This window comes from Crocodylus porosus, unplaced genomic scaffold, assembly GCF_001723895.1.
Source record: "Crocodylus porosus isolate Cpor-Errol unplaced genomic scaffold, CroPor_comp1, whole genome shotgun sequence".
In the NCBI taxonomy this organism is placed as follows: domain Eukaryota; kingdom Metazoa; phylum Chordata; order Crocodylia; family Crocodylidae; genus Crocodylus; species Crocodylus porosus.
The window spans coordinates 6,233,978-6,256,476 of NW_017728916.1; the positions used below are offsets into that span (position 1 = coordinate 6,233,978).

At 45.4% G+C, this 22,499-nt stretch overlaps 2 protein-coding genes across 7 annotated transcripts in view; both read right to left on the minus strand.

Moving 5' to 3' along the window:
* The window catches only part of GCNA (germ cell nuclear acidic peptidase), a 21,853-nt gene extending 8,338 nt beyond the window's left edge, over positions 1 to 13,515 (minus strand). Inside the window, exons 1-8 of one of the 4 annotated variants that reach the window (XM_019536333.1) lie at positions 13,453 to 13,515; positions 11,041 to 11,095; positions 6,521 to 6,567; positions 5,028 to 5,091; positions 4,488 to 4,555; positions 2,777 to 3,229; positions 2,279 to 2,453; positions 630 to 774 (exon numbers count right to left, since the gene is read on the minus strand). In XM_019536333.1, the coding sequence (XP_019391878.1) occupies positions 630 to 774; positions 2,279 to 2,453; positions 2,777 to 3,229; positions 4,488 to 4,555; positions 5,028 to 5,091; positions 6,521 to 6,567; positions 11,041 to 11,075 (987 nt within the window). In that variant the 5' untranslated portion in view covers positions 11,076 to 11,095; positions 13,453 to 13,515. Of the gene's footprint in view, positions 1 to 629; positions 775 to 2,278; positions 2,454 to 2,776; positions 3,230 to 4,487; positions 4,556 to 5,027; positions 5,092 to 6,520; positions 6,568 to 11,040; positions 11,116 to 13,231; positions 13,269 to 13,452 lie in introns of those variants that run through there. The other 3 variants (XM_019536332.1, XM_019536336.1, XM_019536334.1) reach the window with 3 other exon arrangements.
* Positions 13,516 to 13,859: 344 nt separating this feature from the next.
* OGT (O-linked N-acetylglucosamine (GlcNAc) transferase) overlaps positions 13,860 to 22,499 on the minus strand; it is a 45,486-nt gene continuing 36,846 nt past the window's right edge. For 2 of the 3 annotated variants that reach the window (XM_019536342.1, XM_019536341.1), the window contains exons 19-22: positions 18,311 to 18,463; positions 17,628 to 17,880; positions 17,149 to 17,272; positions 13,860 to 15,967 (exon numbers count right to left, since the gene is read on the minus strand). In XM_019536342.1, the coding sequence (XP_019391887.1) occupies positions 15,793 to 15,967; positions 17,149 to 17,272; positions 17,628 to 17,880; positions 18,311 to 18,463 (705 nt within the window). In that variant the 3' untranslated portion in view covers positions 13,860 to 15,792. The remainder of the gene's footprint in view (positions 15,968 to 17,148; positions 17,273 to 17,627; positions 17,881 to 18,310; positions 18,464 to 22,499) is intronic. The other variant, XM_019536343.1, reaches the window with a different exon arrangement.

Sequence of the window (22,499 nt, forward strand, 5' to 3'; positions counted from 1 at the left end):
CAGAGCCATGGGAAGAGGTGGTTCCCACCACTGCTTGGACCCTGGGAAGGCACGAGGGAGCATGCTCCCTCCCCCCACCAGATCTGCATGGGGCGGGCTGCAGCCAGGCTCTTCTCAGCGGGGGCTGGGCTCAGAGCTGGTGCCAGCAGTGCTGGGAGGATGCTACATCCACTCCAAATTTTGCTGCCACCCTGCTTTAAACTAAACAAATGATGGTGGAGGCCAGGCAGGGTGATGAACAGAGGACAGATCATTCTACACATACCCAGTTCAGTGGTCTCCCTCTAAAGCATCCAGTCCTGTCACTGTCAAAGGCAGGATGCTGGACTAGATGGACCATTGGTGTGACCCAGTATGCCACTTCTTGTGTTCTGGAAGATACTTAAGTATAAGCTGAGCTGGACAAGTTAGAAAAATCTCTGCACTACAGCTATAGAAAATTGCTTTACAAAACAATTCATCTTTTGACCTCACTCAAACATAAGACACTTGCTAGAAAACTGAATTTCAGCTGATTTTGAGATAAGGAGCTAGAAGAAAAGAGCCATCATTTCACACACAGACTTATAAGTAGCATAGAATCCATGGGTTTTATTTGTTCTGTAACTGAAGTGTGTGTATATGACTACCTTTTGCTCAAAGATGGTGCTGTTATAAAGGCTGTAGAGTTTCTCTGTCAACACCTCCTTTTTTTTCCTGAAATCCTTCACATATTGAGATGTTGGTTTTGAGAGATCTTGTAAGAAACAGCCAGCCACTAGACAAAGATTTGATCTGCAAGAAAAGTAGTACCAAAAAAGTTAACCCATCACATAAGTTTTCTAGAAAGGAATGGTTATTTACCTTATACAATATGGCAGGGACCCCTCATCTTAGATTCAAATACAAATGGAGGGAGTGGAGCAGGTTGCTGCTGCAGTTCCAACTCTGGCCCCAACCTGGAGATGTGGTTTTAGAGTCAGAGATTCCAGGGGAAGCGGGTCAATGGACCTGATCCAGCCTGAGGTCTAGCCCCACACCACTGGAGCACACTGTGTCCCATGGGGTCTGATCAGACCCTGGGGCAGCACCAAGGGCTGGATGGCAGGGTTCTACACGCTGTATGTTTGATACCCCTGCTTTAAAGGATAGAAAGCAAACACTGCTTATTCAGTCTTGTTGCCCCAAGCAGAGGGACCTGAAATACGACATGTTCTTGCACACAAGCTTCTCTGGGTACATGTAATATCTTTCATTAGTCCAACTGAGTAGTTGGAACACACTTCTTTGCAAGCTTTTGGGCACAAACACCCTTCTTCAGGCATAGGGAGAGTCTAAACCAAAAACGCTGCAAATGCTCTGGGCCTTCATGAGGATGGGTCGGGGGTGGCACGAGGACCGACTATGTGATGTGGCTCAGTCACCACTGTTTGGAAGATTCTGATCTCAAGTACACATACTCCTGATGCAAAGCCCCACAGTCTCATCCATGGAAGAGTAGCATGTTTTGAGCATGTCAGCGTGACAGCCCTCATAGCAACATGTACTCATATCCCTACATTAGTTCAAAGGTTGTGCACATGCCCCATGTCGTCATAAATTGTAATGCCACAAGTACATCGTGTGTGTGCCTACACGCGCCCATTAATGCGCAGCAATAAGCTACTGGACACACGGCTGCATGCGTGCCAGGAATCACAGCATGTCGAGCCAGGCCAGAGCGGCCCAATGCAGCGTTACTCTCGTGCTCCAGTCAGCCCTCTAGCATCTACACGTGCACTGCTGCAGAGTTTTTTACTCTGCGCCAGGATAGCACTTGTGTTTACAAGTACTATCCTGCTGCAGAGTATACTAGTTTACTCCAGCCTAATAGAGATGCCTCAGTGTCTACAGTGCGTCTAATTAGTCCATTGCGCAATAAACATCCCACGTGGACATGACCAGTATTTATGAATATAAACTATTTGAAACTCATGGAACTATATAAGCTGTTTTTAAGAGCAACTTTAAAATTGCAAAATAAGTCCATTACTTTTAGTGGGAAACAAGTTCCACCTTATACACATCAAAGATTTCAGAGCCTTAAGCTAGAGTACAGAAAAAAAAAAAAAAAAAGCTTTTTAAAACAGTAGTTAGTACAAGCATTAAGGGAGCACAGTTTTTTTTATCTGTTTCTTTCAAGCATGACAAACAGGAAGTACTGGTGAGAACATAATAGCTGTACTTTGCCTCAGAATTGAATTCAAGTTGCTTTTTTTTTTGTTCTCCAAAAACGAGACAAGCACAAAGAAAGGTTTACCTTTTCTCGGATAGGGATGGATGCACGTAATTAAGTGACACAATCTCAGGAAGTCTCATAAAAGGCATTAATCTGGAAGCATCTTTCAGCAAAGATTCTGAGTTTTGTCTCTGGACTCTCTCCCTCTGAACAGCCTGCTGTATGCTTTCACAGGGAGACTTGAAGTTTTCCAGTTCTACAAGCATAAACAAAAAGATTACAAACCTAAATGAACCAAATATTAGGCATTTCTACCAAAGAATAAGGAATTAAGGGACTGACTACAAAGCAGCAGAACACTACATAATCCAAAGGTTAAATATGATGGGCCAAATACAGGCAAAAAAAGAAAATGGTTAAGTGTATAATTTGTTTCAGAGACAGGTCTGAAAGGACTTTAGGTGTGATTTACATATAACAACCCTTTATGAAGAAGAGTATAAGGAAGTCCTGCTGCCCATTTGCACACTACTTGCTAAATTAAGAGGATTAAGACAATAAAGAATGGCTTTCTCCTACCTCTGGTACCTGGTTGACAGACTGTGGTTTTGTTCATGGGTGAACGTGGAGTCAGAGGTGTGCTTCGCTTTTTTATCCGCTCTATTAAGGATTCAAATTCATCTTCTGAGCTGTCCGATTCTACTGTCGCATTTTGTTGCAATGCTAAGGTTTGTATTTTGTCCTCTGGATTCTCACAACCTTGCTGCTTCTCATCCACAGATGGACTCAGATTATATTTAGAAAAAGCAAGATCTTTTTGTATGCGAGAAGGAGGTTGTTTTGTGCGTCTCAGTTTCTTCTTCAACCCCTTCTCTCCACTCTGTTGGTGGCGGTCCCGCCACGTACTTTTTATAAAAACAGAATCTTCAGTGTCACTGTCACTTAAAAACTCCAAACGCAGCTGTTCCCTATAGCAAGCATTTTCCTTTCCTCTAGCTATTGGTTTCTCTCCAGCCCAAACATCTTTCAGCGCTGCAATTTAAAAGATAAATATAAGCAACCCACTAATTTAACTTCAAAGACATCAGCTTTTGTTTTAATATCAATCTGCCAGATGCTTTGGAACACGAGACCCCTACACAGAGAAATATCATAAGATTTCCATGCACGTTTACACTTACGTCCACATTATCTAGAAACAATGCAACTGAGAAATAGCCAAAGGACACATATCCATGGACCCTAGAGGGGCATGATGAGTCTAGCAAACACCATCACAGTTGCACTCTTGATAAAAGTTTCTGCAGCTATGTATGTTTGACTTTGTTTTAACATAATATTTATTAATGTCAGTTCTATTCCTTAAATAAGCTATTTGAATAGGCAGTGCAGGGAATGGGAGAAGGGCTGCCTTTGGCAGCCAGGTTTCCTTTTAATTAAAAGCAAACAGAATTGAAGAGAGTTGAGAGAGAGACAGCCCATTTTTTTAACTGGCATAATTGGAAGGGAGGGAGAAAAACAGCAACACCAGATGTAGGAACAGGAAGCAGAGGAAGGAGAGAGAAGTAATCCAACAGAAAGGAAGAGAAGTTGACACATCATATCACTGTATATTGCCTTTAAAGCAGGGGTGTCAAACTCATTTGGTCCCACTGGCTGGATGAGTAGTATAGGGATGCTCCTTCGGTTGGATCAGGCCCACAGACCACACTCCCCACCCCGCCATGCTGATTCCGGTGCCAGCGGCACCCTGGCCCACAACCGGCCCACTCCCAGGTCTGGAACTGCATGTCACCTGCTCCAGTCAGTCTGGGACCTGTGCTGTAGCATCTGTGGGCACTGGATGCAGTCCAGTCCTGGACTGGCTAGCATGAGTGCTGTATGCAACACATTCCAGACTGGCCTGGCCAGGAGCCGTGAGTCCCAGAGCAGTCGTTAGGTGTGGTGCAGTTCCAGGGCCACCAGGGCAGAAGTCCTGTGTAATGCAGACCTTGGACCAGCTGGACCAGGCACTACAGGCAGCACGTGTGCCAGATCCTGCACACAGGGCCAGGCCAGCAGCATGTAGACTGGCTCAGGCCCAGGGACAGCATCTGATTATGGAGCTCCATAGGCCAGATCCAACCTGTGAACTCTTTGACACCCCTGCCCTAAAGAGAAACCAGACATTTTCAGATTTACTTCCATCTCTTTAAGAAGCATTATGAGCTTGGAACAATGAGCATTTGTTCGTTCTACCCAGCTAAACGGTCATCCCCTCTGTGGATCGAGAGTTATTTGCCCTTCTTATTTGTACCTCCTTTTCTTCTAAAATCTGAGAAAAAGTCCTCCCTGGAGTCAACAATGAAGTTGCTCAAACTGTAAAAATAAAATGAGACAAAAGAAGCTATAAGCAGAAACAGGATGATTGCTACTATTCTTGTCCTAGCATAGGTAAAACTTCCCAGTTATCTATTGCAATGCTTGTCACCATGGGTACCTCCAAAATTTTTCAGGGTTATATTGGCATAATTTTAAAGTGTAACAAAATCAGCAAGTTAGGTCGAATGAGATATTCATCCCCATCTCATCAACAAAGGAGGAGAAGAGGTAGAGAAAAGTGACTGAACTAATATATCTCCATGAATGAGCTCGTGGTATGAGTGCTCTCAAAGCTCCTAACCACAATACTGCCCTATGTACAGAAGAGAGGCTCTAATTCAGTTTTCCACATTTAAATTTTATTTTAAAAACCCCAACACTGCAAACTTATACATGGCAACCAAAATGTCCCCATTAATAATTTTTTCCCCCCTTAAGTTATATACTTTTCTACAGGACTAACATCTACCTGTCATTTTGCTTCTTTGGGACTTGATGTGCCAGGGATTTTGGAGTCTTCATTCTAGATAAAACTAAATCAGAACATTGCAATTAAATCAGAGAGCTTAACTTTCTAAAAGAATCCTATTCTGTGCAGGGAGTACATACAAGGACTTAACCCATGTTACTTTTAAATTATAAATAGCATACAGGATCCCTAAAACATACATTTTATTTTGTGTCTTAATTCAAAACAGCAGCTGTTCAGAGCAGAAAATGTTTGACTCCTCTCTCCATTATCTTTCAATGCCTGTTCTGTCATAAAACCTGAAAAACAACTGCTCAGATATCACAACTGACTGCTTGGAGAAGTTGTCCCCATGCACATTAGATTATGGGTACATATGCCTTGTACATCCATTCCAAGGGGCTTTTTGCCTAGCAATACACATATAACACAAATGCACCCTACTCCTTTTGTTTTATATGGAGGGCATTAAAGGGTGGTAAATGCTACCTGTCATCAGTTTGTTCTTAAATCACAGAACTGCAAGAATCATAGGACCCTAGGAAGAGGGTATAGAGGGTAGGATGCAGCACAAGTTTGTAGTAGGGAAGTACTTTTGAGATTTTTCAGAGACCACTTGCGGCTGCAACAACTCCAAGCGATACAGAGCAGCAGGGAACACAATTCTTGGAAGAACCCTCAATTTGGAACTCCCATTGAAGGCTCACCTTATTTTAGGTCTCACTGGAAGACATCCTTGGAGCAGGGAGCTCTTAGACTAATCAGGGCATTCAGGGAGGTCTTGCATTCCAGGCTGCGCAGATTTAAGAAGGTAAACCTGGAGCCCCACCTCCCAGTCTTTTGGGGTCAAGGAGTTGAATGATTTACTAATTGAACACTTCCCTAAAACACAGAATACACCCAGGCAAAGAAGGCATTTGCAATGCCTGTTCTGGGGGATGGTCTTGTTAGAAGAAAGACAATACTTAAAGCCTGGCAGTTCAAAAAAGGCCATCTTCAATAAAAGATGGCTTTCCCAAGAGAAAGTTTGCTGACCTAGTAGATTTCCCAACCCATAAAAGATGGCCAATAGGCAATAGTGCCAGAAAACAAACCACTAGCTACAAAGAATTAAAAAGCAGATTTCGAGGCAGAAATATTAAGTCTTAAGGACCAGAAAAAATACTCCCTTATACCAAAATGCAGTTGAGTGGAACTTCAAGGCAGGAAGCATATACCATACTTTCACACCCCTTGTATAGACCACAGGGGTGATGCATATTCACATAGGTACTCCTAAGGACAAAGTCTCTCAACTCAGTGCCTAAGATGCATGTGCATCTTCAGTATGATTTGGGGAGAAGAGAGGGGGTGTTCTTGTTGCAAAGCCTAACTTACTGTATTTAAAGAAAAAAATCCAAAAGTTTAGAAAATATATTTCCATAGCTAGGAACAATATACCTTCCTTCACTTGTTCATACAGCCAGCAAGAATTCTACCCAGTCTATACTCACACATTTCAAATTCTTCATCATCACTAGATGAAATGGTCAGACTACAGCTGAAAAATAAAATATGAAAACAGGTGTGAGAAATGTGACAAATCCAACACAGATCAGGATCAGAACTCCCCAGAAGTTCTCACAATTCAAGACTGATGAATAGATTAAAACAAACAAACAATGTTTTTGCTATACTCAGTCATTCTGGCCAGGTATTAAATTTCAAGTAGAAAGCAAATAGAAAGAAAGAAGTAAGAAAGCAATAGAAAGACAATGCTTTATTATGGAACATTTGGCATCTTAAAGAAGGCTTTCATCTGATGGTAACTTAACATTGTAGTCTGCTCCTCACAGAAAATCTGCACCCGTTCTTTGATGGGGGAACAGTTTTCTCTTTGCCATCTGCACCTAAGGAAATGTCTCACTCTGGTTCCTTATCAGATAGCCCAGTAGTCTAGACACCTTTGACAAGTTAAAATAAAACTCAAATAGCTGTTAACCCATTTACAATCCCCACAAGAACTCATTTCTCTCATTAACAGCCTCCAGCAACCCCCTTGCTTCCTTCAAAGCCTATGTGTAAACTAGAAGTACACCGATACATCAGTCTGATATTGGATCAGTACCAATGTAAGGAAAATGATCTATATTGGCCTTAATTGGCCAATAAATGTCCATGCTGGGCATGGGCACAGCGCAGCACGTAAGCACTGAAGAGACAGCCTGCAGCACGGAGAGCTGCCTCCAGCTGGAATGTATGGGGGAAAAGGGGGGGAAGGGGCATGGTGCAGGAGGCAGATCTAGGCCCTGCTGTGCAGGAGGGATGGAAGCAGGGGCTGAAGCAAGTGATGCTCAGGCGGGGTGGGCAGGGGACAAAGCCTCAGCTTGTCCGGGGATGCAGGATGGAGCAGGGCTTGTCCGGGGTTGATAGGGGAGGGGGAGGTGGCTCCTGCTGCCACATGCAACTCGCCCATTGGCTCCTACCACTGCTGCTGTCACTTGTCTAGGAGGACACCAGGGGGCATGTGCCCCCAGATCTGCACCAGGCAGGCTGGGGCCAGGCCTGTTACCAGCAGAATCTGGGCCAGGTGCAGGGCAGGTGGAAACGCCAGTAGGACCAGGGGGCTACAGCGAATTTTGGGGTGGCTGCAGCCCCCTCCCAGCAGTGCCACTCCACGCCCTACCCAGCCCAGGCTCCACCAGGAATAGGCCACGGATCTGCACAGGGTGGATTGGGGCGGGGAAGTTCCCAACAGAGCCTGGGCCAGGTGGGGCATGGGGCAGCACCGCTAGGAGGGGGCTATGGGGGAGAGGGGGGCAGAGCTGCAGCCACCCCAGTATTTGCTGTAACCCCATCATAGCTCTCCACTCCCAGCAGCACCACAGCCCACCCTGTGCCCTGCCTGGGCATCCCAGGCTTCATGAGGAACAGCCCTGGCCCCAACCTGCCCCGCTCAGCACAGATCCAGGGGCACTGTGCCCTCCCAGACAAGTGACAACAGCAGTGGTGGGAGCTGGTGGATGAGCCACTGGAGGAAGCCGCGTGTGGTGGTGAGAGCCACCTCCACCTCCCTCCACGCCCCCCAGATAAACCCTGCTCCATGCCACGCCCCCCCCAGAGGACTTGTGGCTTCGTCCCTGGCCAGCCCTTCCTGACTAGGCAGGGCTTGCCCCTGCCCCAGCCCCCCCTCCCTCACAGCGGGGCCTTGATTTGCCCCCTCTATGCACCTTCCCTTCCCCCTCCACCCACCCCTTCTCTTACCACACCAGACTTACCTGTTGCAGGCACTGTATCGGATCAGTATCAGTTGATATGCCTCCTTAAATATTGGCTATTGGTATCGGCCTCAAAAATCCCTATCAGTACACCCCTAGTGTAAACTTTTACAAGCCTTTCACATGTCCGTCTGTGGAAATTAGAGAGAGATTGCCTCCTCCCCTCCCTTCTCTACCTGTTCATTTCCACCTAATTACACTCTCACTGACCTCTTGTCACACTTTTAGCTTCTTTCAGTCCCTGGAGATCTCAGAATAGCAAAGACCCCCTATGCCTGAAAAACGGTGTTTGTGCCCAAAAGCTTCCAAAGAACTTCTTTCCAGCTACTCAGTTGGTCCAATAAAAGATATCACATCTACCCAAAGAACCTTGCCTGCCTAAGAAACATGCGTAGCATTCCACGAACACTTCAAAATACTGGGGTGCTTGCCAACTGTGTTTTTTTTTAATTTAAATTACTTTTTCTAAAAATAGAACAGGTTTAAAATAAAATGTGAAGTCATGAAAACATAAGCAAGCTGTAACCTACCTTTGACTATTTTTACTTCATTTAAATGTGTAAACAGTACATAATTGCTGTGGCTGTTTTAAAAAAAGTCAAACCATAACCTGGAGAAGGTTATTGACTTGTCAGGTATCGTTTGCTAAACTAACTCTTGATATTGGAAATCTTAAGGTTCAAAAACAATGCTGCTTTCATTTTAGTTTATTCAACTAGTCCATTCAAAGCTCTCTTCCATTCCATAAATCAAAATGAACTATGAGAGGTTGAAACCCATCAGCTCTAAAACCTTGAAGGATGATGCCAAGCAGCCATAATTTCAATCAATTATGGATAACATCTGTATTTAATACGTGAACTTTAAGAGCAAAATGGGGATGCAAGTATTGTCTAAAAAATACCTGTCTAATTATATTGGTTATATGGCCCAGTGACAGAGAAGCAAGATGGCAAGGCAAGCTGGGGCCAAGGGTGGTATGTGGGATATGTAGCGAGTTCCGCTGCCAGCCGAGACTGAAACCCATGGCCACAGCAGGCTCTACGTGGCAAGTGTGCAGGAGCAGGCAGGCAGCAGCACCAGCACAGGGTGGTAGGGTCCGCTGTTGGGGGAGAAGCTCTGGCAGGGGCTGCCTGGGAGATGGCACGGATCTGTGCTGCAGCATCACACAGCTGTTGCAGAAGGGAGGGAGGTAACTACCAGTTACTTGGGGGAGCAGACCCAGGCAAAGTTGTATGGTACAGTTGACAAGACTCAAAACAGCAGCAAGCACTGGCAGAGCTGCCATCAGGTGGTGCGGGGTTGCACAGAGCCAGGACTCTCACCGGGGTTTCCATGTACATTCCCCATTCGAATGCAGCCAGCAGCCAGCCCAGTACCACACTGCTCTCGCTTGGCGGAAGCGGGCTCCTAGCACAGAGTACTCAGCCTGCAGGTGGATGCCTCAGGTGCAATCCTGCACAGCACACCCATCCACCACACACCCCTGGGCTGGGAGAGCTGCTGCTGCAGGTCCTTGCTAAGCAGCAGCTGCTGGAGCCTGGGACGTGGACGGGAGGGAGGCATTGCCCAGGGTTCCAGGCACTGGCAGGCTGGCACCGCATGGGTGCAGTGCAGTTGTTCTGGTAGGCAGGAACCCCTGTGGGTGCTATGGGGGAGAATGCACCTGGCTCCATACAGCCTGCCATTGCGTTCACTCCTGTTTTAGCCCCAGTGGCTCCGTTGCACAACTTTGCCCAGCTCCACTCCCCCAGGTAACCGCTAGTTATCTCCCTGCCATGACAGTCTGGATCCAAGCAGCCCCAGCTGGAGCCACTCTGCTGACAGCAAGCAGCACCAAGTTGGGAGGTAAACAGTAAAAAAAAAAAAAAAAAAAAAAAAAAAAGAATATAATTACCATTTAAACTTTTACATTCTTAGTGCAAAAAAAGGCCATAAATATGTGTGTCTTGTGAAATATGACATCACATGGCATTGGTAAGTTCTATATATAAAATGGCTTAGTCCATCTGTCTGTCCGCAAGGCTCTCGCGGGGCACATCTCCAGCCAGTGCTGTGTCAAGAATGACTGGCAGGGTGTGGCTACAGTGGAGCAGGCCAGGCAGATGCAGGGGGAGGGGCAGGGGGCACAGGGCCAGATGTGGAGTGGCAACAGCCAGCCATGCAAACTACCCCCCTGCTCCCCGGGAGGTAGCACTCTGTCCCTACCCCACCATTCTTCAGTTTGTTAGTGTTAATAGATAAAAGGTATTCCCCCCCCAATTATCAAAAGGCCAACTGTAGTGCAAAGGTTATCAATTAATTGCAAAGTAACCTCCTTAACTAGTCACCAATCAACAAGATTAAGAAAAAACTCTCAGGGTCTGGGCTTATACCTGATCTACAACCAGACCTCCTTCAACCTCCTTCACTCAGGTGATTTCTTTGATCAAGCCCTGCCGCCCACCTGCCCGTGGCTCAACAGATTGCCTGACCCCTTCAAGTGGTAGGCACATCAAGTGCCCTGCCACAGAACTATAATATAAGAAATTAGGTTTTTTGAATTGGGTGCCACTCAATTCACCGATGTTATGGAGAGGGCTGAGAGTTCAAAAACATTGAGAACCACTGGTCTATACAAAAGCAAATCTGCAAACAAGCAGCAATATAGCTAATACATGTTAACTACTTTGTCACGTGTAGAGAGAAAATTTTAAAAACAGGTGAGAAAAGCTATTCAGGATTTTTCTTTTTTCTGTTAATCAAAGCCTTCTTACCTTTGACCCTTTTTGCTCTGGCATTCTGCAGACATTTTCTTTTTGTTCTTTTTACCTGCAAACAAAAACAGCAAAGAACAGTTGTGTCCCAATATCTGTGTTTCTCAACAAGCACTACTTCACAGCAGTCTGAACTTACACAAAACAAGTAATAGCTGAGTCCAAGAGTTATGACTCTGAAACTCATGCCAAGCTTGGGCCTACTCACAAAAGTTAAAATACAGAATACTGATGCTAATCGCATAATACAAGAGGATGCGAGTTCATGGCTAGGCCAGCTAAGAAGGAATAACAAAGTCTCTCTTCCAGCCTTTCTTGCTATATTCAGGATGATTTCACGCAGACTTTTAGTTGTCTGGTGTGTAACCAAATGAAATGTCTAGCCTTGATTAATTAATATGGTAAATATTTCTCTTGTTACTTACTCGTGTTTATGTGCAGGAAGAGACAATTCTCCATATGTAATAGATGTCTCCTCCTGATTTACTATGTTTTTACTAGCTGTTAATCAGTTTCTTGATATGTTCCAAACCTTCTTCAGGAACAAGAGGCAACTCAGTCAAATTAGAATTTTCTGATAACCAGTAATGAGCAGGTTTTTCCTGTCAATGACTGTTTGGGACTCTCCCCTGATTTACACAACTAAAAGAATGCTTTGAAAACGCTAAACTAAGGGTATAAAAATGCAGTAAAACAGCAAACAGCACGCACGCTTCAAGAGTAAGAAACCTCTACAAGACCAGTTGCTTATATGCCGGATGTACTCAAGAAGTCAGTGAGAAATCATCACCTTATAGATAATTACTGGGCTCTGACTGGGTTCGGGCTCACTTGACTTGATTTTAAATACTTGTAGTAAATAAAGCCTTTTTGTCACTCATCAAATGAGGTGTTGTGTCAAACCCTGGGCTAGTCCAGAGTCCTACATTTTTATTTGCTAACAAAAGCTCTTACAAAACTGAGAACAAAGTAGGCAGGGAACGAGTCTACAAAAGAAGAGAAAACTACTGATGGAAGATTGGCTGTGGAGTTCCCAACTTCCTAACAGAAAGCCTTTGTCAAGCTGAGGACCAGAGGCCAACTCCAACGAGCAGCACTGAGGAAACGCACGTGTTGAATTCAACACAACTGCTTTATGAAACTCCACAACAGATGTCTCCTAAGCAGACAACAGGTGCAGCGTTAGCCTTACCAGAGCAAGCCTGGAGACGTAATGAGAAGGGTACCTTAGCAATAGAGACCATAATGCACTTAAGTGTCCAAGTTACGACAGTATGACCCCTAGCATAGCCCCCATAAGCTATAACTGGAGGGTTAGTTTGTTTGTGGGTTGTTTATATTTTGTTTCAAGTGCTTGATTGTTTTGAAATGAAACTGACGAGCTACATTCTGTCACCAGGTCAACATTTCCCCCTTTGCCCCCACCTACCATTTCCTATTGCCTCTGTGCCATTCATTTACATTTTCAGACCTGCATTTCTGTTCCACCCAGATCACAGAAAACACCAGCAGACTCTCCCTATGCCCGAAGAAGGGTGTTTGTGCCCAAAAGCTCAAGAAGAACAAGTTTTCCAACTGTTTAGTTAGTCTACTAAAAAGATATCTAATTTATCCAAAGAACCTTGTCTGCCAAGAGCCCTTATTGCATCTTGCTTGAACTCCTATCACTGAGAATCTTCAAATGAAGATCAGCTTTCCTTTCAATTCTATGTGGGAGTCTACCTTTTGGGACAGGAATCAGCATTACTATTTGCACAGGTAAGCAGAAAGTAACAAGTGGCTGGGGGGCTGCAGCAGGAATTGGCAGCCCATGATAGCCCCAGATCACAAGCACCAAATCTGCCAACCCCCGTGACTAGAGGATCATAACGGCCTGTTCTTCAGGCTTTACCGCCTCTGAGTTCGTGGCCTGGAGCGTAAAGGTCAAGCGGTAATTACATTCATACCGTTTCCCTCCTAACTCGGGGCTGCCTGGGAGGCGGGGCAGGTCTGGGCGGGCTCTGGGCAAACCCGCACCGTGGAGCCGGCTGGGCTGACCCAGGAGCGAGCGCAGCAGCGAGATGCACAGAGCCAGGGGCCGCCGCCCCCAGGGGCCCCGGCCCTGCGCGCCCCCAGGTGCACGCGGAGGTGCGGCTGACGGACTACCGCCTCTCTGCCGGCGCACAAAGTTTCTTTTTTCCAGAAAACTAACTCGGCCCGAGCGGCTTCTACAAAAAGGAGAGCCCCGGCGCGGGCAGGGGTCGCCGGCAGAAGCAGGAGGCCAGGCCACTGCGGCGCCGAGTCCAGGGAAGGCGGCTCCGCTCCAGGAGGCCAGGCCTGCACGGCGGGGCAGCCCCGGGGCCGCTGCTCCAGGCTCGGCGCGGACGTGATGCCGCCGCAGCCCAGGCAGCGCAATGCTCTGCCCCCGCTCACCTTCGCGTCCGCAGCGCGGCGCCGCCACATTCAAACTCCGCGCCGCAACCCCAAGTGTTTCCGGGTCGCGGGAAGGACTTCCGGCAGGCGGGGCGCATGCGCGGCCACCGGCCGCGAGAGGCCGATCGCTTCCGAGCAGGTCTCTGATCCCGTCCCTGTCCCCGTCGGAACCCGGGCCACGGTGTCCGCAGTCGCAGCGGGAAGCCGTGGTCGCCCCGCCCCGCCGACGGCTGTTACGGCCCGGCCCGCACGGGGCTCCGCGTTGGCACCGTCCTGCAGCGGGAGCCTGTAGGAGGGCCCAGGGGACGACCGATTTCCCTCCCGCCCCGCCTCCACCGCTGCAGCCTGGGGAGAAGAGCGTATGGGGGGGCGCCTGCAGCATGGACACACGTACACACACTCTCCAGTGAGATCTTTATCTGTATTTATGGTGTTTTTTTCTTTTTTAAAATCAGACATTTGCGTGGAAACAAGCCTGTTACAGTCAGCAAAGCCAAGTGAGCAGCTATACCCTGCGGCAGGGATCGCCGGTTTGCCTAAGAGCGAACTGGAGGTTCAAGTGTTCAGGGGATACAGCATCCACGTTCAGCATGGACACAATACAGCCTACTCCAAACCAGGGTCAGTAACGTGCAACAGCAGCCCTTAGGATGCAGATACCTTTACTGCCTTAAGCTTGTTAAAAAAAAAAAGGGGGGGAAGAAAAGAAATCCCAGGTATGGCACAGGCACCTTGCAATAAAATAGTACAACTGATCAATGTGCAAACTTTCCTTTGAGACTTGTGACCAAGATGTCTTGCTCATATTGTAGCCACGAATAAGATTCTACCAGAAAACCAATGTGTGGAGACTTAAGAATTCACCCGTTAGGACATATTCAAGCATCATTTGAGACTAGATGAAAGGTGCACCAAAGCAGCGAAAGAATACAACTCTCCAGTGCAGCACTAGTAGCAGACAAATTTGTTACCTGTAACTGAGCAGCAGTATGTAGTACAGCTAGCAAGACTGACACTGGTTTTAAACTGCAGTCCGTGACCCTCCGTGGAGCTTTACGAATTAGGTTTTTGTTCCTGCTTATTCAATACAAAAAACTCATTATTCAGTTTACATACAAGACCACAGCCTCCACATTACCACATAGCGTGATGAAGTTGGGACACTACAGGAAAGGAAAGTAAAAAAGGTAGCCTCTGTAAGGCCCTAAAATACTGCAAAAATTAAGTATGTACATAAGCCCTTTAGAGCTTTAGATCTGAAATATGTTTTAACATTACAGACATACTGAAGGCAGATGATTAATTAGTTGATGAAAATCTATACTTACCTGGAATAACATTTCTGCTGAAATAAATTAAAATATTTAAAGACAGCAGCTCAGATCACTAGGTTTTGAAAGCAGCATGGAAAGGGTCGTAAAAGCGAAACGTTGGTCAAGTAGATCAAACTGGGCAAATCAAAGCTTTATTTAAAAAAAAAAAAAAAAAAGAAAAAAAAAAAGAGAAAAGGCCTTGCTACAGTACCCAAGACTGTGCCACTATACATAATTAACGATCATTCCTGAAGGGTTTATTTGGCACCAGGTTTGTTTACTTCAAACACTCTGGAGGGCAGAGGAGGGAGAAGGGGCATTAATTTGAACTCAAATTTGGTTTTTCAACAGAATAGGAGCTGCCATCACGAAGCTAATTAGTTGTTACAGGGAAGCTTAAAAAAAACAAAAAACCCACGTGAAACGCACTGAGTCCTCATCTAAATCAACACAATACAGAAAGCTCCAAAAACAGAGGTCAAACATTAAAAGGCTGATATAGGCTCAAGTGGTTTATAAAACCTATAAAAAAAAGACTACACCAGCAAATACGCCCTTTCAGTCTGCACAGTTGAAAAATTAATGCAGGGTGCAACATATACTAGCTGAAAATCTTGTCATGGGAAAACCACACATATACCAACAGGAATACCTGTAATCAAACATTAAAAAGCTCCAATTCCCAATCCACAGAGGAGAGAAATAATTCATTGGACGACTGACTCAATCCATGAAAAATCACAATTGGTTGGGCAGTTCACACTTTTCCCACCACGTATCAGGTCTTGCCTACATACAGCACATGTGCACAGCTCAGTTCCCGCATTGAATAAAAGGGTCCCAGTCTTTATAGAATCTCTTCCTATCATGCAAGTAATATGTCTGGCTGTGCTCTAATCACCACCATGTATCATTTCAGCCACAGAGTACCAGGCAGATTAAGTAGAAATGCACAGTCTGGAGCTCCCCCACCCTTTAAAAAGGAGTTGGCAAGGCTCAGTTCCTGGAGAGTTCCACGTGGGCAGTCTCATGCAGATTCACTTGTCTCTACCGGCTTGATCATATGGTCTGGTTTGTTGCCAGCAGCATAGTGATCCCACATCTGAAGGTAAAGTCGTTCCAGGTCCATCGTGTACTGTTTTGTGTTGAACAAAGGACTGGATATTCTCTGCTTCCAGACTTTACCACGAATTTTCTTCAGGCTACAGAAAGGGATACAACAGTCATAAACAGTGACAATGTAGGAACATGCTGGGTTTAGTAAACGGTTACCTAACTTTGAATTCCCAAAACTCATTTTAAGCAGATGTGTTATTCCCAAGCTTCCAGAATCCACATTCTTGCCCTAACAGCTCATCTTCACTGGCATTCTTGTCTGCCAAAGGAATAAACTCAACTTCTCACTTTAGCTAAAAATGCTACGGCCACTGTGTCTTAAGTATGGCTAGAACATCATTAACCAGCACCACCAATCCAACTCAGCTCCATAAAACAGCACCCCAGACTGGAAATATCTCTCTTATTTCATTCTAGCTTCTCTCTAAACTGGAAATGAACATACTTGTTCCAAATTTTTCTACAAGAAGTCCACCGTGTTAGTGCATCCATCACTAAGCACAGAAAGTGATTTATAGTCTCCAGGCAGAAGACTCATCCAATTATTCTACAGTTCTCCGCTCGGTCAAAGAAGAAACCGACAATTTCCTAAGATGCCTTGGTTCAGTATGTATGTGTGCACTCCCATTCACAAACCTAAAGACCGTGAATTGATAAAACGAGCTTCTGAAAGGCAGTATGAACTAAAGCAGAAAGCATAAGCTTAGGAGTCAGGACATTATTCTTTCAGTTCTGCCCATCACTTCCTGGTCTCCCCATCTTCAGGTGTGGAACACTTTTCCTGGAGACTGCTACAGATTAGCCAGCACTTGTGATACAAACATGTAGCGTGCATTACGGAGAACAACTGTAAACTGTGCTTTACAGGAGACCCACGACTCATCCAGGTGTAGGCAAAAACTCTCATCACTTCCTACCCACTGTCTGCAACATACAATTCCGGATTCTGTGCAACAAAGCAAACCTTCTACTTGTCCTCCCCATCCAGCCTTCTACTAAAACCATGTACTGAGACTCTTTCCCAACAACAGAGTAAGCAGAATCGTGGCCCAGCCTCACACATTAGTAAGGTTCAGACCTTCCATCCTCACTACTGAATCCCCTTACTGGCTTTAACTCCTGGAGGCCAGCCAGTTCTGTTATTTTAACGGTTAAAAATTAGTCTGCTACTTTAGGTGCTGACAGGAGTTTATTCCATTTTGATTGCTAATGTTCACTAAACTCCACATGGCATCTTCTACTCATTCCACAAAATGAACCTACTTACTATTCTAGGTCAGTTCCCAGTTTTACAGCAATATCCTCATATTCCTGTCTACTCTTTGCAATAAGCTCAAGACAACCGAGGCAAGTAAGCTGGGATGCAGCAACTCGTGACGCAAGAGTCTCTCCTGTAAAATAAAGAACACAGCATCAAAACTTTCTGATTCTTAACATGTCCATTAAATAAAATTATTTCTCTCCTTCCTCGCCAAGGATATGCACAGAAGGGGCTGTCACTACAAAATGCTACTTATGAAGTATAACCAAACCCAACCACTAAGTAGGGTATAATGGAATTAGGCTGCACATGAATTCATCTCGTAGCACAGAAAGAAGGTGAATTTATATTTGTCCATGAACTCAACACACTAAGCATTTTTATTAAGAAAACCAACATCAGAAACAGGAGCTGCAGATCTATAACTGCATTCAGCATAACCAGCCATCATATAGTTCAACAGTTTTGCTTTCCTGACACATTACCTGGCATAGTGACCATGGGAGTCCCAGCCCAGAGTACATCCATCCCGGTAGTATGCCCATTACAAAGTGGAGTGTCTAGACAAACATCAGCCAGCTGGCCCCTTCTCACATGTTCCTCTTTTGGTGCGACAGGAGAGAAGATGATTCGATTCTGGGAAAGGCCCAGGTTCTGGGCATATTGTTGGATATTGGGTTCTCCTACAGCTGGGAAACGCAAGAGCCATAACACGCTGTTTGGAACTCTCTTAAGAATCTAAACACAAGGCAGGAAGAAAACAGAAAAAGCTTTCAGAAACATCACCTTCTGACAAGGCTATAAAGGTCACTGCGCCAACAGAATTAAAAACTTGCTACATGCAGACCATTAAAAAGCTTGTCAAAGAAATGATGATTTTTACCAATTAGCCACATTTATCTATTTTAAATCAGACCTAAAAGGGTTCTAGTCCCATTAACACCCTACACGCCCCCCCCCCGCACAGAAGACTGTTCATAGGATACGGGCTTCTTTCAAACCACATAAATATTCCCAAGAAGTCAGGTGCATAATTTTTTCTGAACTCAATGCAGACTACTTTAGAGGCCTGTGGTTCATGGTAAAACTATTCCTGTAGACAAGACAACAGCCAAATTCTAGCGATCTGACCTGATACTTCATGACAAACAAACATATAGCTACTCACATTAGCCCACATTTGTAAAGTAGAAGGATCAATCTTATACAGCTGGTTAAAGTTGCAGTACACAACAGCATCCTCTGGTAATCCATACTGAGAACGTGTGGTAACAATGATGGTACGTGGAACTTCTTCCCCAGTTGCTGCCTTATTGTTGATCTACAGAGAACACAAAAATGTCAGTTATTAGAGTATTAAAATATTCTGAAGCTAGCTCAGACCACAGGGTGTCTACTCAAAACAGTTCATTAAAACATTTTATAGCATCATAAAATTTTAATCAGGCAACTTTGTTAAATACAAGGGCAAGTAAGGTTACCCACCCATCCGCAAAACGACTATTTACACTCTTAGAATGTACAGACGATACGTCTGAGCAGTTGCACGCCCTTTGCTTAATGTGCAGTCCCAAGTATTCAGAGGACATAGCTACGAAAGGTGGCACGCCACTGCCCGCCTCAGTTCCTTCCATTACCTCTAGCAGCTAAAGCTGAAACGAGAACTCCGAGGACAGAGGGAGTGGCACGCACAGATCAAGCACATTTACTGAGAAAGGAAATGAGGTGGAATAGATTTGGATTTCAGTTAAGTATGCTGCTATTTCATGGGAAGTTAGTTAAGCTGGAGAAAACGGACTGACAAATCCGCAAAACAGGTAAGAAATTGGATAGAGAGATCATTAGCAGACTTTGACAAAGACTGGTCTTGGTCTTATACAAGCATGTTCACTAAGAACCTCAAAAATCAATACAGGTGCGTACTAATGAAATTTGATGAGACAAATTTAGGAGGTATCATCAATACAATAGAGGAGTAAAATAATACTCAAAGAAAATGACATTAAGGAATAAAGATTCATTTAACAGGTCCTGCACTTTAGAACTAATAAGCATTCTGCCTATAAACTGGGGCGAAAGCCTTAAGAAGAAAAGTCTAAATGTATTTTGCCAATCACAGGCCACTTATAAGCCACCAAGAGTGCTGCCATTATCAGAAGGGTACCTTAGCGTAGGTCAAACATGGAATTTCCAAAAAGATTGAGAAATGTGAACGCTGCTGTACAAAAGGATTAGTGAAACTAATCTTGAGTACTGTGCGCAATTCTGATCATGCCCAGTTCCCTCATCCCCTTCCCCCTTCAAATGAACGTCTAACTGTAACAGGCACAGAAAAGGGCTGCAGGGATGGTCAGAAGAATGATGGCAACTCAGCTTGTATAACGTAACAAAACGAAAAGAACACAAATGATATCCATAAATTCCTTGGGGGGGTAATAGTGAGGAAGTAAGAAGAGCTATTAAACGCTTAAGGACAGTTATGGAACAAGAACAAATGGGTAAATATTGGCTGCAAAGCAGAAAGCTTATAAACGTCGGAAGAGTGTTGTTCTGGAATACCTTTTGCATAGAATAACGGAGCAAAACCAGTTAAGTCTGTGAATGGGTTTAGATGATCTGGTTACGTCAATGGAGCAGACAGGCAGGATGCAGTGATCCCTTCCCAGTCATACATTTTTAATTTGAGGGGGTCACTCACCTGTACCCAAACATTCATATCGTTGGGAGTTTGGAGAAGCATTCTTCCCTCTGGACGGTGGGACAAAGAGGCCTTAACTCAAACAATGGTACTAATACTAACTGAAACTGCATCTGCTCTAAATGGGAGCACTATACAACAATAATCTGTGAACTTGAAATGGTAGCAATTGATGGCTAATGTCAGAACAAAACCAGGGTCCAGTACTGTCAGGATGCCACAGAGGTTAAATGCTATTGTCACTGGCCCTATGCCTCCCTTCCCCTCAGGCCTTATGTCTCCCTGTCCCCAGTGGTGCTCCACACCCTGATTTTGCCAGTGGACCCTACTACCCCCACTCAACCCATCCTCAAATTCCTGCTCCCGTCAGAATCATAGAAAATGAGAATTGGAAGGGAGCTCAGGAGGTCGCATCTAGTCCAACCCCCTGCTCAAAGCAGGACCAGCCCCAACTACATCATCCCAGCCAAAGCTTAGTCTAGCCAGCTCTTAAAAACCTCCAAGGATGGAGATTCCACAACCTCTTTGGGTAGCCTGTTTCAATGCTTTACTACCCTCCTACTTAGAAAGGTCTACAGGGCCAACAAAGCGTGTGGCTCAAGGCCACCCAGGGATGCTATGAAGCACAGTGTGGGGGCCATGTCACAGGATGACAGGGGGTGCATGGGGGGGTATCCACCATACAGCTCAGCAGGCATTCAGAAGCTGGACAGCCCCGCACTAGAAGCTACTGCTCGCTCAGCATGCAAGATATAGTTCAGTCCCCATCCGTGTCCCCCGCCCCCGGTAAGAACAAGAACTAGGGAAGTTATTAGCAATTTATGAACGGATTCCAGTCAAATGTTATACTTTTATGGAAAAATTTCAGAACAAAAGACAACTTTGTGAAAGATTACTAGGGATAGAGGACCAGGCCAGGCGAGTCTACACCTCTCTCACAGCTCAAGTAGATGCACTAGCTATAATAGAGGCTGTCTAAATTGAAAAAAATAAACCAAATACTCTCCTTGTGGGTTCAAAGGAACGTTTCCCGAGTTGCGTAATAGACTGAGGTTGCAGGTCAGTGCAGGTTCTCTAGCCGGTGATCAAATGTTCTAAAAATCCCTTAAAATATTTTTACAGTATCTTGACTAAATACATTATTTTTGATTAAATTATGTTTAGTCAACCTAACTGAAAAATGTTGTTTTATTGACAATCAGAGTTCAATCAGGGCTGGCCTGCATATGCAGACATCTCATTTTGTAATATTTTCCTTTGCAAAGGACTAGCATAATCAAGTTATATCATAGATGTTAGGGTCGGAAGGAACCTCAATAGATCATCGAGTCCGACCCCCCGCATAGAGTGCTGGGTTCAGATGACCCCAGCCAGATGCCCATCCAACCTCCTCTTGAAGACCCCCAGGGTAGGGGAGAGCACCACCTCCCTTGGGAGCCCATTCCAGACCTTGGCCACTCTGGACATTAGGAGGGACTTCTTCACAGTTAGTCTAAATCTGCTCTGCTAGCTTATGGCCATTATTTCTTGTGACCCCCAGGGGCGCCTTGGTGAGCAGAGCCACACCAATTCCCTTCTGCACACCATGATAAATTTATAGGCAGTCACAAGGTCGCCTCTCAACCTTCTCTTGCGGAGGCGGAAGAGGTCCAGGTGCCCTAGTCTCTCCTTGTAGGGCTTGGCCTGCAAGCCCTTAACCATACGAGTGGCCCTTCTCTGGACCCTCTCCAGGTTATCCACGTCCCTCTTGAAATGTGGCACCCAAAACTGCACGCAGTATTCCAACTACGGTCTGACCAGCGCCTGATAGGGGGGAAGTATCACCTCCTTGGTTCTGTTGTCATGCATCTACAGATGCATGATGAAGACAGTTAGCTTTTCTGATGACTTCGTCACACGAATGACTCATGTTCATCTGGGAGTCCACTAGGACTCCGAGATTCCTTGCTGCTTCCGTGCTACCGAGCACTTTCACCCCCAGTTTACTGAGAACAGGGTAAAAGTCTGTGTCGAAGGCCTCGCTGAAGTCCAGAAAGACTACATTTCCCCTCAGCATAATTTTTCCTGCTGGGCTCTCACATATATGAGCCTTAATAATCTTTTCAAAGACTTTGCCAAAGATGGAGGTGAGACTGACTGGCCTATAGTTGCCTGGATCCTCCTTCCTCCCCTTCTTGAAAATAGGGATCACACTGGCCCTTTTCCAGTCCTCCGGGACCTGTCCCATGTCCCACGAGTGCTCAGATATTCTTCCCAGTGACTGTGCAATGGTATCAGCCAGTGCCTTCCATACTCAGACGGAGCTCATCCGGGCCTGCCGACTTAAACACATTCAGTCCTTTCAAGTGACTCTACAAACATCTCAGGGTCAATGCTTGGTAGTCTGGCGCCCATCTGCTGCCCACTGAGACTTCTCTTGCCCCTCGTTTAGGAAGACTGAGGCAAAGAACTCACTGAGGAGTTGAGTCTTGTCCTCCCTGTCTGTCACCAATTGCTTTTGCCCATTCAGTAGTGGTTCTATTCCACCCTGGCCCTTCCTTTTACTCCCTATATATCTGAAAAACAATTTTTTGTTATCCTTAACTTAAGATGCCATCCTCAGCTCCATGGTAGCTTTGGCCTTTCTAACTGCCTCCCTACAACTGCAAGCTGAGGAAGT